A 19,905-nucleotide genomic window follows, 5' to 3' on the forward strand; every position below is an offset into this window, starting at 1 on the left:
CATTAAAGCATGGAGACATGTAGCAGTAGAGACACTAAATACTAACATGAACCTGAAAATGTGCAGAATATGTCTATAAAAAGGGCATCAAACTGAAATATTTCTCTCTCCATTTCTGTTTGACGGGAAGGAGTGCGGCTGGAGTCTGTAGAGGAGCGAGACTCAGCTTAGAGGTCTGGGCTGGAGGCCAGTTTACGGCCACAGAAGGATTTTAGAGAGAGTCCAAGTGACGTGACCTAAAATGTGGGCCCTGAACTCATCATGGGGTCATATCCAGTCGTTACACTCTGAGGAAGTACTTGGCCTATTTGTGGCTACAGTACAGTAGTAGTATTTTAATGAAGTAAAACTGTTAAGTACTCTGTTATAATTAAAAGTCCTGCATTTCAAAATGTTACTGAAGTAAAATTAAAATAAAGTATCATCATCGCAATGTACCAAAAGTAAAAGTACTTTGTATGCAGAATCATATGTTAAATGAAAGGATTATGATTATTGATGCATTAATGTGTTCATCACAGCTGGTAAAGATGGAGCTAATTTGCATTTTTTTATATACTGCTGCTGTATATCTGAACCTATATTTATGTGTTACTTTTAATTATTAGCTGATTTATATGTTGTATTAGCTGAATATGGAAAAAAGCTATCAGATAGTGGAGTATGAAGTAGCATAAAATGAAAAATAACTTGATAACGGGATGCTTCAAAGGTCGATTAAATGTATTCCAGTTTTTAGGACATGCTTTAATTAAATCAAAAAAGGCTTTGTCACAAGCTGTGATGGTCTTTTTGAAAACTAGGTGCACTATATTTACAATCCACTAGAGGGCGACATCATCTTAGATACAGTACTTCCCTTTGGAAAAGTTCCTGTTGTGTTTCTGTATTTTCTAATGTTGTGTAATGTCTTCTTTTATGGTTTGCCAATGTTTCTGTGTTGGTCAACACTTCTTGAAAAAGCAAAAAAGGCTAAATTCTATTTCATTTGTATTTACTTTACTACTTTAACTATTTTATCTGTTTTATTGTGTTGCATTGTTGGAGGAGCCTGTGACCTAAGATTTTCATTGATATATCTACACTGTAGCTATGTACAAATGACAATAAAAGCCTTGAATCTTGAATATATCATTATGGATGGCTGTGGCTCAGTGGGGCAGTGCACTGATCTTCGCATCAGGGGAGAGTAAGTTCGAGTCCAACTGCAGTCAGCGTGTCATTGTGTCCCTGGGCGAGACACTTCACCCCAAATGTCTCCTGTGGGGACTGCCCACAGGACCGAACGTATGGAAGTCGCTTTGGATCATAGCTTCTAACAAGTGACATATCTTTTATTAAGCTGCCTCTGCATCAATTGCAAATATGTCTTCAGGTAATCTGAGAAAAGTGTAAATACATTACATTACCCTAAATGCATTTTAGATATAGACAGTCTATATATTTCATAAACATAACAAAACGATTAATGTTCTGTTTTTATTACATTACATTATTCTATTACTGTTACGTTCCCTCCTGGACTAGGGGTACAAAGGGAAGTAACACAATATAAAAATAACAGGGAGATAGAAAAAAGAGAGGAAACTGATTTCTGAAGCCACAAGGTGATGTTTTAATTAACCAAACAGTAAAGAGGGCTCACCAGCCAATTTGCAAAGTAAACTAATGATAAACAGAAAAACAACTTTCTTATTAAAGAAAGTGACTAAAGTACACAAGATACAAAGGTACACTGGAGCACATCTCCTAACAATTAACAAAAGACAGGTTAAAAGGTCTCACACAGAGACACCACACATGCTGCACTGGTCACACATGCTATGCTGCACTGGTCACACATGCTATGCTGCACTGGTCACACATGCTATGCTGCACTGGTCACACATGCTGCACTGCTGGTCACACATGCAGCACAGAGGAGAAGGGGGGAGACTACAGCCTTCCTCAGGCCTTTATGGAGGCCCTGATTGGGGATTGGGAGCATCTGAGGGAGAGGCTTGCACCTGGAGGGAAACAATCAGGGGGAGAGGGGGAGAGAGACACAAACACAACAAGGCACGTAACAATTACGTTCATTTATTTTAAATACTTTGCCTGCTTCTGAAGTTCTGATAAGTCCAAAATAAAATGAAAATGTTCCTGTTTTTTCGTCAAAACACTGAAACATGTAAGAATGAAAGGGATTTGGTAAAAAAAACACTAGACATCTCGGAGGAAATGTCCTAAAAGTGTTCAGTATATAAAGCTGTATATCTATGTTGCAAAGCTGCTGAACAAAGCACCTCTGCTGTAGGAAATAGGAATATATATGTTTTTAAATGTAGCAGGTCCAATCAAGGTCAACTTTATTGTCAATCTTTCAGTTTGTGTGTACAGACAGAGATCAAAATGCCGTTTCCCACAATCAACAGACACATGTATACATATGCACACATTAAGACATACATAAAAGGTGAACATCGTAGCAGGTGAACACCAGCTTTCCTAAACAAACATGCTGTGTTTGCTTTTAATTAATGTGTTAAACTAAAATAGCATTTGTAAAATAATATATATAATTTAAGAGGTCACATTGTTCTGTTGTCTTAAATAATACACCAATTACTGAGGTAATTAAGTCAAACACATTTTATTGATATTTATTTTCTCTTAGATTTATTCAGAATGCATTTCATATTGAGGTAATCCAAAAGACAGTAATCGGGTTACATTTATTTTTTATTGTGATACTCAGATTAATGACATTTATTCAAGTAGATTACAGATTACATTTTTTAAGTAACCCTCAACACTGCTGAAGATACTAAAGGGTTATTGTGTAGACCCATAAATAGATCATCTCCAGTAAAACTGTTATTTAAACTGTAATTTCTAAAGGTCCTGGTGTGAGTTTAGCCAGTGGCGGCTGGCCCATAGGCCGCGATAGGGCGCCGCCCCCCCTAAACCACACACAAAAACATTATTATTAATAATAATAATAATAAATTATATATATTGTCAATATTGGTGTGTTTAAAATATGGAATGTACCCAGAGATATGCGTAAAATATGATTTTATAATAATTTGCGCAAAATATGCTTTTCCTGGACACTGTATATGACTGAAGTTCAGTGCTGGGGCGATGGAGAAATCGCCCCACGGAGGTGGGTCTGTAGCAGGTTAGCCAATTGCTGATTCAAGATATGAACGTGTGTCATAACATGTAGCCAATCAGGATCCTCAAAACTACTGGAGGAGCACCTAGCCCCCGATTTTAAAGGCACGTCAAATACGTACACCACATTGATTTTAAGAATAAGAATCATTATTATTCGTTTGTTACATCTTCTACTTTTTGTATTACTGTTGATTATACCGTTGTATATTTCCATACATATATATATTATACATAATACATACATACATGTATTGCTAATGCCATTGTTTTTACATTTTTGTACAGTCTTCAGTCTCAAATGATTACATTGTTTATGGAGGCATTGCCATTTAAGACTGGTAAATTAACAATGGAAACTCCTGTTTTTTTTTGCATTGATTCATACTGGGATGTTTGCTGAAATTGATTGCATGTGGCACAGCCCTAAAATATTCCACCAGCAGCAACTGACTTTAGCCCACTTCCTGTTTCAGTCCAGTGCTTAGTTGTTTGTAAAGTCCCGGCTCTACATGCACCTGATCCCTCTTGTTTTGACTGTGTGTTGCGTTTACTGTCACTTAAAGAGAGATGAGTGTTTGTGTTTACGGAGCTGACACCCGCTCTTCCTCCATCTTCTCCTCCACCTGTGACACCCTGTGCTCCGGTGACCGCCCGGGCCTCGCGGGGTCGATGCCCTGCAGGGTGTCGTGTTGCCCGGAGGCTCGAGTATCGATGCATGGCCGATCGCTATCATAATCACACTTCCCCCCTCTTATCGCTTACCTCGTGAATAAAACATCTGCCTTCCTGCCCATGGATCGCTCACCCCCCAACCCCATGAAAAAGGAATCTGGCGGGAGGGAGACTTCTTGAAGTGTCTTTGAGATGTAACGTGAGAGCAGCGCACGATGATACCCAACATTTGCGGTCCCCAAAGTTGTTTTTATCTCAGGCATCTCCAAATATACCCGATCTATTTGACAGCGCTCCGTCCCAAGATGATAACTGTGAGGGGAATTCATCGGAGGTGTGATTTCATTAAAAATAAACTGCAGATAGATTAACTTTACTTCAGTTAAACAGGCAATCAGAGCTACATTTGCTTAATTTGATTATTACCTCGTTTACTTGAACCGTAAATGTTGAATACACCAACGTTTTTTGTTGGAAATGCATGGTAAAGACCTGCAGCATTTGAAAACGTCCTCCTGCTTACTTGCATATGTTTTGCAACTTCAACAGTTAGCATACATTGGGTTACTTAGCATTCATTCCTGAACAGGATACTGCTATGCTGGATTCTGCACAAACTGGTCATGGCATGAATCGTGTGGCGACCTTTAGGTGTTGTGACCTTAAGGTTACAGTAATGAACTCGACTGTGGACCATTTTTTTCAAATAAGCAATCTGTCCAATACAAACCATCCGGCATGCTGAAAAACTTCAAAATGCACCAATATCGACGCACTGGGACTACAAAAATGGCCACTTTTTGGTCCCAACTGCCATTTTGGATCCTGAAAATGTCCGAAATGGATTCAACTTTCTAAATAACCAACAAAACCTCCAATATTGTCCTGATCGGCCAAGCCATTTTTAAATTATTGTTTATTTACGGTGGGCTATAATGCTTATTATTGCTTATTTACTCAACTTCTACTAATTGTGCACATTGCTAAACATATGCAAGTTAGCATGCATCAGTTTCTATGTGCTGGGGACCCTTACTGTACATTTCTACATAACACTTTGGGGTTCTCAACATTTCAGGTTTCAAAATTGGACTCTGGCAAATAGACTATTAGCCTCTTAGCGAATGTAGTCGCTATAATATTTCTGTATATAGTCTCTATAGGGGCCCCTCATACCTGCGGCTGGCAAAACGTTTCCCGGCTCCTGCAACTCGATCTCTTCAAACTTTGGGTACATGTTAAGATCTGCCTGTAGCAGGAGGCATATGAACCATTAATGTAGTGACAGAGGAGCACCTGAAAGCTGTAAATCAGAGAGACCACACACAGCCGTGGGCAGGTACGGTCAGCACCAGAGGTGGGAAAAGTAGGCTACTAAGATTTTGCAATAGTAGAAATACCAAAGTGTAGTTATACTATTACAAGTAAAAGTCCCGCATTGAAAATGTTTTTCTCAAGTAAAAGTACAAAAGTATCAGCATCAAAATATAGGCTACCTAAAGTGCCAAAAGTAAAGGAATCATTATGCAGATTGGCCCATTTCAGAATAATATATATTATATGTTATGATTATAATTATTGATGCATTAACGTGTTGTCAAAGCTGGTAAATGTGCAGTATCAGTCACTTTGTATACTGCATGGTATTTTGTGAATGTTTTACTAAAGTCTCATTTAAGTGTATGGGATCATATCGGAATCAATACAGAATTGTATCGTGTCAAACAACGCGTGTTGAATCATATCCTATTAAATTGTTATCATGCAGAGTTGATTTGTGTCTGATGGTATTGTATAATATCGTCCCTTTGCTGTAACAAGGTAAATTCCCCCGCTGTGGGACGAGTAAAGGATTTTGATAAATTGAAAAAATACAGACACGTTTTTAGTTACTCACCCCATCAGTCCCTTCCACTTGGACCACTAAAATCTGAGCTCAATAAAGACTGGGAGATTAGGGGCCGACTGAGGGGGGTAAGGCGAGAAGAGCTGGTAAGCTATTAGGACAATTAACAAAGTGGTCAGGAGGGGCTGAGCGGGATGAAATGGGTGCGAGGCGAGGGTGTGAAGTGACAGTCAGCACATCTGCTCTCATCAATAATGCAGCGCGCCTTTAAACGGCAGTTTGTCGCATATCGAGCGCTGCCGACTGAAATCAAGCCTGACACCTAAGATGTTGTCAGGGGAGAGTGAAAGGGTGACAGCGGGGGAGGAAGAGGAGGGGGATGATTGAGGAAATTGAACTTTTTTCAGAGGCATTCTTTAAAGTGTGCAATAGAGAAAAATACTAAAATCAAGTTTACAAAAAAGTTAACCCCATTGATTTAAATTCATACCGTCAATTGATTTAATGTATACTTTCTATAATTATCTTATCCTGTGTTTCATTTTTAATGCCATTGCTGTTATTACTACCCGATTTTCCCGACGGGGATCATTAAACCAATTAAGCCAATAGGAGCGCAAGTGTTACATAGTGATGTCACTATGTTCAGGAAGTAAGCAAATGAGTCCACTGGAGGCAGGGAGGAGAGAAACTCCCTCTGGGGGGAACACAGGGATTTTAGCCTTTGCAGACCGTGCACAAAAACCTATAAAACACACTACAGGAAAGGGAAAACTACAAAAAGCATAAAAGGGCCCCTTAAATAAAAAACATTTAACCACATTAAAATGATATTTTTTAAGCATTAAAGGTAGGGCAGGTAAGAATGGAGAAACCAGCTCGAGTGCTCTAGAATTTAAAAGTACACAACCAAAAAAAAACTGCCCCTTCCTTCAGACTTCCTTACAGAGCCCCTCCTCCAACACACACGAACGCGCACATGACCAATGAGGGCACGAGATAAGTTTGTGCACAGATGGAAGGCTGACAGGCAGGTAGGCCATCCAGTTACTTTAGCCGGGCCGGCTCAGATGATTGGTCATGCTTTTTACCGCGCCACGGCTTCCACAGATGACATTTTTGTATATTTATTGTCAAAGCATTTAATGAATTCATTGCTATCGGGACGTTAAGAGCATTCCATGGAATATAACAAAAAGTGTTTCTGAAGTGAATTACCTACCCCACCTTTAATACCTCATTCACACCAACGCAACTCCGGTTCAATCTCCGTGCTAGAGCTTTTCAGGTTCAGAACCGGTTCTTCGGTTTAGCTCCGGCTCTTTTCACACTGCCCAGAGTCCGACTGGTGCTGCGTCATTGCGTCATCGTGTGCGTCATGACGTAACCGTTTGCGTGCCTGCTTCATAAAGCCAAACCGCGCGGAAACCCCTCACAGCTGACACCGACAACAACAATGGCCGATTGTGCTCCACCTTCCTCTGTACCTCCAGACCAGATTTCCAGTAGGTAACTGGTCTCTTCAGTGGACCACTGCTGCTTGTTAAGTTTCTCCACCGTTGTGTACAAACTGGAGAAAACGCCGGCTTTTTGTTGTTGTTCAGGAGTTGATCCCGCCCCTTTCCCCGCTTCGATGTATGCGGTGCTTTTGCTCTGGCCGGACAATTTTTGGGTGTTCGAAATGAACCGGATTCCGGAGCTAAGAGGCTGCTCCTCTGCGGTGTGAACAGGAAAACCCGGTGCTTTTCAAGCTCCAGCTCCGCACCGGCCCTGAAACACCGTTGGTGTGAATGAGGTATAAGAGAGAGGAAAAAAAACATCTTTACAACACTTGAATCCAATAATCACTTTTATTATCAAAATGAAAAATACAGAGGACTGAACAGCTCTCGACAAAGTACACACATCATTTTGATCCATGTATCTTAACCAATAGCGTCTGCAGTGATCAAACAAAAAAACAAAAAAAGAATGACAGTCCGCCGCCGTTAAACCATTTGAAAAAGCAGGAAAAAGAAAGGCTTTGTGAGAGTTCATTTCCCCGTGATGAGAGGGTTCCTCAGCACGATGATGACGGAGTCTCCTCTGAGGAACATTTTGGAAATGTAGCGGTCCTTATTCACCGGCTTTGACTTCTTCTTCCCCTTCCCGCTCTTGGGAACCTCCGTCCACATCTCCTTCACGTTCTCCAAGACCATGTTGCAGTGCCTGAAACGACAGTGAGCACGTTAAACTACTGAAATAACAACAAGCCTCATGCAGAACAAATAACACAATTAGATTTATTCTTAAGAGGCTCAAACATGTAATTAAAAGGAATTAGCACTTTTTGTTGCAAGTACTAACAAAAATCAGATCTATAGGCCCTGACACACCAAGCAGTCCTCAGAGAACTCGCCCGTCTTGGCCATGTGTCGCACTGGAACACACCGCAAAGACTTCAGCCGAGCACGTACGAACTGCGCATGCGTGAGTGGCAATAACTCTCCTTACCAGCAGGTGGTGGTAGTGTGTATTCGTCATTCAAAACAGGCAACAACCGGAAGACAGAAGAAGAACAGACTACGTGATATAAACAAAACAACAAATAGGGTGTGCGTTCCATTTTCACTCTCGTCCATCGAAAACATGTTTCGTGCGGTACTGGAGCTATCAGCCATTGGAGTGTTGCTTGTGGAAGACATTCTCAAGCAACCGTTTCACTTCTCATGCACTGATTCGCTAGCTGAACAGCCAATCAGAGTGATATATTTGTCCGACTGCCTGTGGCCGACGCACGGCCGATTCAACATGTTGAATCGGCCGTGCGTCGGCCATGAAAGGCCAAATAAGGCGTGTCATGGCCGACGGTGCGGCACACACCAAATTGAGTTTGGGCGACAGGGCACGCTTTGTCGTCCGATTAACGAAAACGGCCGATTTCGGCCTGGTGTGTCCGGGCCTTATGAGACAACCACGTTCAGATAAACTACATTTTGCATCTCAGAGGAAAACCACTACTTTGATTCAGGAATGATATCAGCTTTATCTGAATGGATTTAGAAGTTAAATATAAAACAAGAATTAATACATATAAACAGTGCAAAGGTTGAATTCTGTCCACCATATTATCGTCACCATGGTAGAGGGTTTTGTGATTTTAATTGGCATATTCCAGAGCCGCAGCAGTTTTGAGGGAAATTCACGTTGACAGCTGTCTCGTGTTTTTGATGCAGGTCGTTGTTCACTATGATCCTCTGTTGCTGTAAACTGTTACATGACCTACAGTAGGCTTTAAAATGATCAAATGAAATATTCCTGGGACTGCCACATCCCTCTGACCACCAACAGTAAATCGTTACACCAGATTATTATTTACTATTAACTAATATTATTATTTTCCTGCGTCAACACTTCTTCATTTTTCACATCTGCTGATTTAAAAATGCAGAATCTGAAATTGTCACGTTTTTTTTGTGTTACCGTTGCGTAACATTTTTGGGCCAGGAAAACTTGCTTACGGTTAAAAAATCTAATTTAACAAAGCAGGGTGAATCAGACTTAAAAGTTTAAATTAATAAATATATGAACATAAATGTAAACAGCATTGGTATGCAGCAATTGATTACTGTAACTGTGTCCGACCCAAGATGCTGACACTGCACCTATATTAATGCAAGGAGTATTACTTTAGGGACAATTAAATGTTTTTATTATTCAATTACCTTCATGTGTTATTGTTACATTTATCTGTTATTTATTATTCCATTTGAAAGTTAATATGTTACTGTATTAATCTACAATCATTGCTTTACCATAATAAATGGTAAAGCCCACTATTAGAGAGTGAGACCAAAGCAATATTGTAACATCAGAAGGACCACAATAGTTAATGATCAGTGAAAATACCATTTTGAATTAAATATATTATATAATAACCCTAACAGGATAACATCAGGTATAAATAAGATATTATATTCACAAACGTGATGAGATTAATCAGAATCCGGTTTATTGCTTTACAAATATGAGAGATAAAAAGTAAGAAAAACAAACACAAAAAACAAACAATTATAAATGAATATATGAAATCTGGACAAAACTACTTACAGTATACTATAACAAAAATACTCAGAATAATAAAAATATGATTATAATGTATTATTCTTATACATTTTCTCTGTGCTTTTATTTAAGTAATTGGTGTGTAAGCTGAGATATACTTAGATATCTTGCTACATGATTAAGGTGAGAATATTGTCCCCCGTGGAAATGTGTTATATGTGCAATAACTATCCTGCACTCATTTGTGTAGGTATGCGGGTGTATGTATGAATGTTTACAAAAATGACAGTAAAAAAAGAGCATACAAAAAAAAAAAGAATAATACAAATATGTGCAGTATTGTTAAGATGAGCTGTTCATGACAACACGGCACATATTTGATTCATTTGGCTCGGAGCCTACCTGTCGAAGGCCTTGACTCTCCCGAGCAGCTTCTTGTTGTTGCGGCAGTTGATGAGGACCTGCGTGTTGTTCTTCACGGACTGAGTGAGCACCGACAGAGGGCCGGTGTTGAACTCCTCTTCCTCGCGTTTCTGCAGCTCCTCGGGAGTCATCTCCGACTTGGGCTTTGTTAACAGACTCCTGATGAAAGACACACAAAACAACACCAATTAAAAAACTATCAGAACACTACATGAAATGAAAAACAATTAACTGTAATTAGCTCTAAATGGATTAATAAGTATTCTCTTGGTTTGCACTAATGTACATTTCCCAAAGATATTGAAGTGACTGTTATTTTGTATATATTGATTGTTGTGCTTTTATTTATATATAAATGTGTCTGTTGATTGTATGTATATATATATATATATATATATATATATATTTTTTTTTTTACTTTTTGTATTTGGGATTGTGGGAAACGGTATTTCGATCTCTCTGTCTGTACACACAAACTGAAAGATTGACAATAAAGTTGACTGACTTATTGTGGTGTCGACCTAGTTGTTTTAAATGCTGAAGGATCCTATTGGCTGTTTATTTTTTTATTGTTACTGCTAATCTCATCATCATTGCGTCCTTTATTGTCTCTTGTCTGTACTAAATAAAAAAAACATACCAATCAACGTGTTGATAAAAAGCAGGGCTCGACATTAAGGGCTGCCCGATGGCCCGGGGCCATCTAGTATTTAGCTCGGGCAATGAAGCCTCACCTGCTGGTTGCCCGGTCGGGCAATCTATTATGCCAGCAGCTCGCGGATCCAGTAATGAGTGACCCGACAGTAAAACTAAACATATCTATAACTAGTTACGGTAGTTTGAGAGGTAATTAAAATAGCTACGTGTGATATTCTAACCTGAAGTGTGTGTTTTGTCCGCTCACTGCTGCATGTGATCATGCAGTGCTGCGTGTCGACTCGTCAGCAGCAGCTGATCTCTCTCTCCCGTCAGATTAGACTTCACTCGCGTTTATGTCCATATCGATCAGATCTAGCTAGTTCTAGCTAATGATAGGACTACCTGCTTATTAAAAGACACCTAAACAATAAGTGTCGCTATGCAACCGGGTGAGGCCACAAAGTATAGCGCAGCATTATGCATTTGTTTACATGCCCACCGGAACCCCGAGGCATTACCTACAGATCAACGCACAATCATCCCATACAGGACATCTCTTTCTCCACATTAAGTGTTAGACATTAGAATGGACTATTCTTGTCTGTCACATAAGTGGCGCTAAAGGGAAATTATTGTGACCGAAGAGATTTAGATTTTGCCGGCCAACGGGAACTCTGACGTCGCCATTTTGTGTGCTTCGCGGATGCGCTCGGCTTCTCTCGACTGCTGCTCGGTCAGCTTCCGGATGAGGAGGCATTCGTTCGACCAACTTACAGTAGATAACATTACAAACATTTTTAACAGGGGCCATAATAGTGTAAATAATGTTTGTTTTGGCAGTTACAACTGAATGTAATGTTTTCTACTTTTTTACATCTGATGCCTTCATCAGATGGAAAGTGTCTTGACCAACAACTTAAGTATTTCTTATAGCTATGCAGGGCATGCAAGCGAGCAAACACAAACAAGAACAAACAAACAAGTGAAATGAAGAATAAAATTGAAATTGTACAATATAATATTGTGCTGGTTCATCTTATAATTCAGTCTAGAGAATGCACCAGACAGCATCTACAGTAAGACCTGGAAAAATCTAAATGTTCTAGGGGGGAGGCCCTCCAAACCCTTCGTGGCATTTCGTCCGCACGCATTTTTCAGGGCAATCTCTATTGGGCTCAGGGCCATCTGTAAATTAGCTTAGATGGCCCACAGGGCCATCTTAATCCTTAATGTCATGCACTGAAAAGACATGCTGAGAATTGCTCCTAGTCAGAAAACCATTTCCCCTTTAATATTACACAAAAAAAAGGCATTATATTGAATTAGAGGTGGGCTTATTACACCATTGCTTCAGTCTATTGATCAGTAAAAAATCGTATGTATTATGATTGGGTCCCATTTGACTGCGTATGTTAGAGGAATGTGTTTCCTGGATTTATTTACATTTTTGACTTGGGGACTTTTGTTTTGACCAAACAAAATAAGAGTTTACCATTACATTTAGGGTGTTAGCACAGAAAGTCTGCTGTCATTATGGTCCGACACTGAAGCTATTTGAATTTGAAAAGTAAAAAACACAACATTTACCATGACAAGGTAACGCAGTTCACTATGCCTGGGTATGTCACTAATGTGTAAAGTTTTAACACAGAGACAGTTCTGTTCACTACAAATGTATATCAAAAATGCAGATAAAGATTTTATTAGTTTTCCACCAACAACAGCTATAAAGAAACATACAAATACACCACATATCTAATTATTATCCCTCCAAACTATTTAGATTTTTTTCCCCAGTGCAGAGGATTTTAAAACATAAAGAAGTAAACATTTCCAACAACACAATGTAAATTATTATATTCAGCTTAAGTATTAATTTGAAGTAATTCCTTTTACATAAAGGCGTTAATTCTCATGGTTTAAATGATTTTAAAAAAGGAGTGTGTATATTTGGTTAAATAAAGCTTAACAACTACAGTCACCATCATTATATTTCAAATACACTGATAGTTCCTTCTGATGCGGGTATGGCGCAAGCATTACAAACAAAACAGTGTTTTAATGTCCTCAGGGAGAGGAGCTATGAAGGAATCCATTGGAAATATTTGTTTTCTCAATAATAAAGTCAAAGAGGTTTCATTCACAACTTAAGACAAATTAAGAAACAATTCGTCCTTTATTTTATCACTTTTTGTACTCTAGGTGTTGAGTGTTTTCTAATAGGAAAAACGATACAACTTCAGGATGAGGACATTTTTATAAACTTTAAAAGGTGATGGATTTAATACAAATAGTGTAAAACAAAATGTATTTTAAGAAATTGACTGATTTTCAGTTTTTACAATATGGCACCGCTATTAAAAATAAGCTCATAAAAAGCAATGTGTATTTCATAAATATTTTACTTGAAATGTTACCTTTAGTTTTTAACCACCCTTTTCTTCAAATGTCTTTATTTTATTCTTTGACTCTGTATATGTCCCCTTGATGTCACTATTGTGTGTGAGTGTATGTCATGTTTTATGTACATATATATTTTCTTGAATAAAAAGGAACAACACAATTCGTATCAACTGTAGCGCTTTTCGCATCAACTGTAGTGCTCGATATTAGCATGTGGCTAACTAGCTCATATCAATGCTTTTGTGTACTACTGAAGTAACTTATCAACTGAACCACAGCAGTATGAAATGAATGAATACAGCATTTTATTTGTATAATGTAAACGTAACCGAGTTGCAGCATAGCTCGGCTTTAGAATATATAGAAGCAACAATACATTTAAAAAGGATTCATTAACTCCAGTTAACCGGCCTTGGCTAACATGCTAACATTGTTAGCTTAACAACAGTTAGCTTCCGGCTGCTGCGGTTTTAATTTAAGGATCAAAGACCGAAAGTGACCACAGAGCCAAAGAAAGGTTGATCATTAAAAGCACTTACATGTTTGCAGATTTATAAAAACAGTCTTCTCAGATAGTATTGCGCTCTTCGTCTCCGGAACGATTCAGCAAGACCAGCGTGCACAGAGCTACTTCCGGTTCACCTACTGCGCGCTTAAAAACCTTGGCAATAACTTCCGGGTCACTACTTCATTGAAGTAGAACAGCACACATTTTGTTTCTTCCCTTTATTTATTCAAGAACATTATGAACATCATATATTTTGTATACAAAAAAGTTGACATCATGGGAAGATATATACACAAATTAAAAAATGCATTAAAAGAAGAATACTGTTTCATATTAAATATTTGTTAAATACACAACATTAGGTTTAGTCAGCCCATCTCGAATGTAACATTTCCCTAAAAATAAAAATGATTTTCCTGAAATGTACTCTTGTTATCACCTTCGATACTAAATCTCTGATTTAGATTCAAATACATGCTCCTTTTGTATAGATATTGAAAAACTAGAAGAGTTTGGGATAAATTCCATTAGCTTACTTTTACAAATATTCAAATTTCAAAATATGATAGCAGAAACATTTGGCCTTCAGATGGAAAGTAAAGGACACTACATTTGTATTAGTATTATAGGAAAAGTATTTCATCAACAAATGTTGCGTTCTCAAATGTATCCCTCATTGATTATTTTTAATGACATGGTACATATAATGTCAATACAATTTTGCAAAACTAAAAGAAGCGTTACATTTTCACAAATATCTTTGTTCCTCAATTTTATTAATTCATCTATTTTATTTAAGAATTATATTACGTTTTACGCCGGGCATTATGCATTGCTTTTGCAGGAAATTGTCACAGAAAAAAGGCAGAAGGAGCCACCAACGTGACACCGCAGACCCAAACAGATAAGTCTTTGTTTTGCTCATTAACACAACAAGAAACAGGGGAAAGTTGTGTGTGTGTGTGTGTGTGTGTGTGTGTGTGTGTGTGTGTGTGTGTGTGTGTGTGTGTGTGTGTGTGTGTGTGTGTGTGTGTGTGTGTGTGTGTGAGAGAGAAAGAGAGAGAGACGGAAATGTAGGCTACACTATCTACACAGCAGTAGTGAGACATTGAGAGATTGTCTTTCCGGCGAGAGACAGACAGACAGACGCCTGGGGGTGTACAACCCACCCACCTGCTTTCAAATGGTGGCAGGTCTACCTGTGGAAGCCACTTGCTGAGGATAATGGAGGCCTGTGTTCTGCCGAGAGACCCAAGTGTATAGGATTGATTTCCAGAGCTGTTCTTAATCTTTGTAAGCACACCTAGTTTAGCCAAAATACTTACAACTTAAACTGTGGGCATGTAAAGTGAGCTCAATGTATGTGATGAATGCAATTCGAAGAGCATAGATTCACATAAAGCAAGTAAATCAAATGGACAGCGAGAAGAAATTACTCTGAAACAACAGAGTGATGTGCAAAATGACAAACCCTCTCCTAACTCTCTTGTTCTCCTAAAAAATACACTATTCTGTTTTCACATCAAATAAAAAGTTAACAATTCTGCGACTCCCCCTCATCATTTGACCTTTCGTGCAAATAATTTAGCTGTTTCACTTTATATTGATTTCGGTGGTGAAATCTCACAAAGTGGCCTAAAGTGAACACAATCAAGAACCATGTCAAGAACAAAACCATCTCATTGGCTTATAGCTGAATACTCAATACTGATTGTTGCATTTGGACATTAGAGGTTTACTATTTTTTGATAGCAGACCGTTCAATTAAACGTCGGCTGTTTAAAATAAAAAATGTGTTTTCCTTCATCAGAAAACACCAAGGAAGACCAACAGGAAGTAAACACTAACGGGAAAAGCAGAAGAAAACAGACAAGAAGTAAACAGTTGAGGAAACAGCAGAAGAAGAGAGACACAAAGAAAACATTAGAGGGAACAGCAGTAGAAGACCAACAGGAAGTAAACACTAACAGGAACAACAGAAGAAGACAGACAAGAAGTAAACACTAAAGTGAACAGCAGAAGACAGATTTGTTCGCCTTACGTTATCCCTTATCAACATTTATCACCAAATTGTGTCATTCCAACAGTCTGTATTAGTTTTTTTTTTTCATGAATCAGTATAGGCTGTGAGTATTAGCTCTGAAGTAATCAGTGGAGCTGTCAAAAAGCGATTGTTTATTACTCTAAAAGCAAAAAGTATCATCTTACTCCTGCCTCAGGGTATAAAACTCTGTGTGCCATAAACCCGTTGATTCACAGCTCAGACACAATCACTGATGACAATATTCTTATCTTCGCATATCTATACTGAGAGTCTGCCAACAGTGAAGAGATCCATTCCCCTTTGCTCAACCACCAGGCATGTTTCAGGTTTGGAGAGGTGACGGGCCGGGGTCTTCTGATATAAAGAGGCCATTGTATCACAGAGGCAGCCGTCCAGAAAGCTGCTTCAATCTGTATCTGCAAACAATATTAATATGCTATTCTTATATGAATGTAGTGAGAGGTGAGGGAAAGGTGAGCAGATCTGCAGGTGAGTCATGTCTACCTGCTGAGGTTATGTCTCAGTCTGTTTCCACATCATGTCTCTTCAGGAAAAGCTTCGGGTGCACATTTGAACTGTTGATCTTTAAAAAGAAAAAAATCCAGCATTCAATTAGATAATATTATATGTATTGTATTTATCCCAAATTTGGATTTTTCTTCTTCTAACGGCATCAGAAAGTTAATAACACACGAGTTACAATATGATAAATATAAATAAAATACAAATAGTATAAAAAAGGTGAACATAAATATATATCAACAGTAAAAACATGAATAGAATATGTATAGATATATGTTCTGCTGTTATGTATAGTTTATGATTATCTTTTATTTGATTCATTTTATTATATTTATCATATAAATATTTTTAAGGAAATTCAATTAAGAAAATAAATGCAACAAATTTAATATCGTAATTTTTCAATCTCAATTATTTTCTTTATTATAAAACAATGTCAACTCCTTCGATGAAACATATAGCCAATTTGTGTCTCTTTTCTTTAAATTACGTAAAAATATAACTATTGTCGTTTTATAAGCACTTCCACAGCATTTTAACTCATCCTGGGCAAAAATAATGACTTCAGACAGATTCGTTTTTATTTTTATACATTTTTTGATTTTATTTTGCAGATAATTCATGCGCAAACAACTCAATTTCTATACTGACAAGTGCATACACATATCTGGAAAAAACAAATTTCAGTGAATGAAAAATGACACTTTGTCCTTATTATTATTATGTACATATTTATTTGCACAATTGTGGAAGATGGCATTTCGAGATCCTCCTCACCACTGTCTATGTGTCAGATATTCTTAATAGTTAATTTGACACAGATTGCACAACACACGTTATGATGAAATAATACAAGTCAGTGCAAAACATTTCCCATTTTAGTTAATATATATTTTAATTTAACGCGGAAATTATTTGGGAAATGTTGTGGGATATTTTTCATTTACGCAATAAAATCCAGTCTGCAGGCCCTTATAAATTGGCCTTTTTTTCAATCACACTTCTACAGCAATATTTTAAATCTTTAATATCTTTTACTCTATTTTTCTATATTCCAAGACACAGAGGGGCTTGAACTGACTTGAGGGCAGTAATTCGGAAAGTCATTGCAGAATCCTCCCAGCTCTGAGTGGCCGCTCTTTGATAAAAACTGTCCCGGAGCTGAAGTCTTGGCAGAGGCGCACTCCTCTGGACACGGACTGAACGCCGCGGCACAGGGGATCTGGTGAGAGTAAAAGTAGCTGGCTTGTCCAGAGATCATGTTAAAAGAGTAGGGGTCCGACAGAGGCAGGGTGCACGCGGGGATGGACGTGGAGAAAGCAGTGCACGCGCTGCCAATCTGATGGCGTCGAGATTGCGCGCAGCTGAGTCCGATGTAAGACATCTCCTGGTGGGTCTGCAGGAACCGATCTGCGTCCGCGGCACTGGACGCACTCAGCCGCTGGGAGACCATGGAGGTGGCGTGGTTTGGGAACCGTGGTGTCAGGTAAGTCCCCGTGCCAAGGTGAGTGCGCACTGGTGTTTGGAGAGGAAGAAACGGTGGCCAGTAAAACGAACCAGCGGCGGCTAAAGTCACACTGGTGGCGGTACTGGAGGACATCAGGCGACCTCCTCCTCCTCTTTTTAACGCAAGCTTGGTCCTGGATCCAGCCGTGGCTCTGCGCCGGAGCTTCCCAGATGTGCCACCAATAAACACGTCCTCGCTGCAGGGGTCCAGCATCCAGTAGTTGCCTTTCCCCGGGTCATCGTAGTGGCGCGGCACTTTAACAAAACACTTGTTCAGGCTCAAGTTATGCCGGATTGAGTTTTGCCACCCCTGTCTGTTCTGTCTGTAATAAGGGAAGTTTTCCATGATGAACTCGTAGATGCCATTCAGAGTGAGCCGTCGCTCCGGGCTCTGACGGATCGCCATCATGATGAGCGCGTTATAGCTGAAAGGAGGTTTCTCAGGTTTAATGCTTTCTTTTTCTCCTCCTTTCTTCTGAGTCCCCTCTCGTTTCCCAGTCGTAAGCAGGGGTTTGCTTCCCCCTTTACCGGTGTCAAAGTGTTTCTCTTGGCTGGGTTTCTCCGGAGGTTTCTGGGACGCAGAAGGAGTCTCCTCATCCATCACTCCCTCTCGTCTCAACAGCAGGCTGCTGATGCTGAATGAGGATTTGTGGAACAATCGGTCAGAAGTTTTCAAGTCCGCCATATCTGTCATAAAGTCCTCAAAGACTTGCAGTGATGAGAGCAGAGCGACTCACTGAACTCTGATGCAAAGTGGTGAGGAGCCAAAGCCACAGAGAACAAATGCGCATGATCACAGGAGCGTTACAAACTCAAAGTGACACAAGTGGTGCATTCAACAGCCTCTTATTTCCAGGGTTGAGGGGGGGGGGGTACTTTACAAATCTGAGTATCACAATATAAAATAAACCATCTCCAAGTGGTTGACCAATTAGAGCTGAGCGGCTAGATAACCAATCAGAGCAGACTGGGCTCTGGTTTCAGACAGAGGGTGAAAAGAGGTGCTGCAGCACATTATGATAAAAATAAACACCCTTTTCAACATCAAAGGAAGCAAACATGTCACAGTAGAGGCACAATATACTAATTTGAACCTGAACATGAGCAGAATATGGCCCCTTTAACCCATTAAAGAAAAACAACCACTTTCAAAAAGGCATTTAAGTCACTCATTGTCCATTGTCAATATAAACAAATCCATATAAGCTGGATAATAATTGAGTTAAAGAGGCTTTTTTAAAGGATTAAATGCTGTCAATCTGTGTGACTGATCGGTGAACTCTCGGGTTCACTTATAACACTTCCGGGACTCATGAAACTCAACCCTGCACAGGCCTTTCCCTCGGGGCTGGCCTCATCGCGCTCTTCTACTATTTTCTTCCTGTGAACCTTGTCTGACACCATGATTTGGCAAAATGCCTTTAAAATAAACTACAGGTAGAAGAAGTATCCAAAATTAAAATTATAATACCAAAAGAAACACAAATCTGTTCAAAGAAAAACATTTGAAAGGTTGTGATCCTAAAATATCATATCTCCATTAACATTTGCAAAACAACAATTTTAGTTTGTGAGGTTTATTTATTAAATAATAAATAAAAAGATAAACCTAACAACCTGATAATTCATTTGTATTAACACTTACTTAGGGTAGCCTACTAATCCCCAATTTTCTTTAAATGTAAAAGTAATCTGATTACATGTTGTTTTATGTAACGGGTAGGGAATCTTTGTTTTTGTATCCTGATTACTCATTACATGTAATCCAATACTCCCCAACACTGACAAATGGAAACGTTAACTTTAATTAAATGTATTATGTCAACAGATTTCATATTAGTTTATTTAAACTAACCTAAAAACCGTTAACGTTTCAGTTTTTTCCCTATACAACTGGAACATACCATATTAAAGACGCTTCTAAAGTAATCCCCTCCTATGCTGTGTTTGACAGTTCATATGTCAGACATCAAACATGAGGAAGTACACATTTAATCTGTCATCGTTACACCTCCTCTTTATTGGAGATGAGTTTTCCTCAATAATCCCCGCGCTACACAAGTGAGCACTTGTTGGGAATGTCTCAGACTCTAGAAAGCACACCTTGTTTCCTTAATACCTGTAATCCCCCTGTTT

At 38.9% G+C, this 19,905-nt stretch overlaps 2 protein-coding genes across 2 annotated transcripts; both read right to left on the minus strand.

The window, feature by feature from the left end:
* Window positions 1-7,516: 7,516 nt before the first annotated feature.
* Window positions 7,517-13,867, minus strand: snrpd2 (small nuclear ribonucleoprotein D2 polypeptide). The gene is made up of 3 exons (XM_079677879.1): window positions 13,729-13,867; window positions 10,127-10,306; window positions 7,517-7,888 (listed from the first exon to the last, which is right to left on the minus strand). Coding segments are annotated over exons 1-3 (357 nt in total). The 5' UTR covers window positions 13,731-13,867; the 3' UTR covers window positions 7,517-7,713.
* Window positions 13,868-17,302: 3,435 nt separating this feature from the next.
* foxg1c (forkhead box G1c) lies at window positions 17,303-18,454 on the minus strand (the record flags this gene model as incomplete). The annotated part of the gene is made up of 1 exon (XM_079677878.1): window positions 17,303-18,454. The coding sequence occupies one exon, from the start codon at window positions 18,452-18,454 to the stop codon at window positions 17,303-17,305; it is 1,152 nt and encodes a 383-aa protein (XP_079534004.1).
* Window positions 18,455-19,905: the final 1,451 nt, after the last annotated feature.

This window comes from Notothenia rossii (assembly GCF_949606895.1).
Source record: "Notothenia rossii genome assembly, chromosome: 4".
NCBI classification, from domain to species: domain Eukaryota; kingdom Metazoa; phylum Chordata; class Actinopteri; order Perciformes; family Nototheniidae; genus Notothenia; species Notothenia rossii.

Bases quoted from the DNA above. Each gene is read 5' to 3' on its own strand.
- snrpd2 (XM_079677879.1), bottom strand. The intron at 7,889-10,126 runs GTAGGCTCCGAG...CTGTCGTTTCAG, and splicing joins AGAGTCAAGGCCTTCGACAG to GCACTGCAACATGGTCTTGG.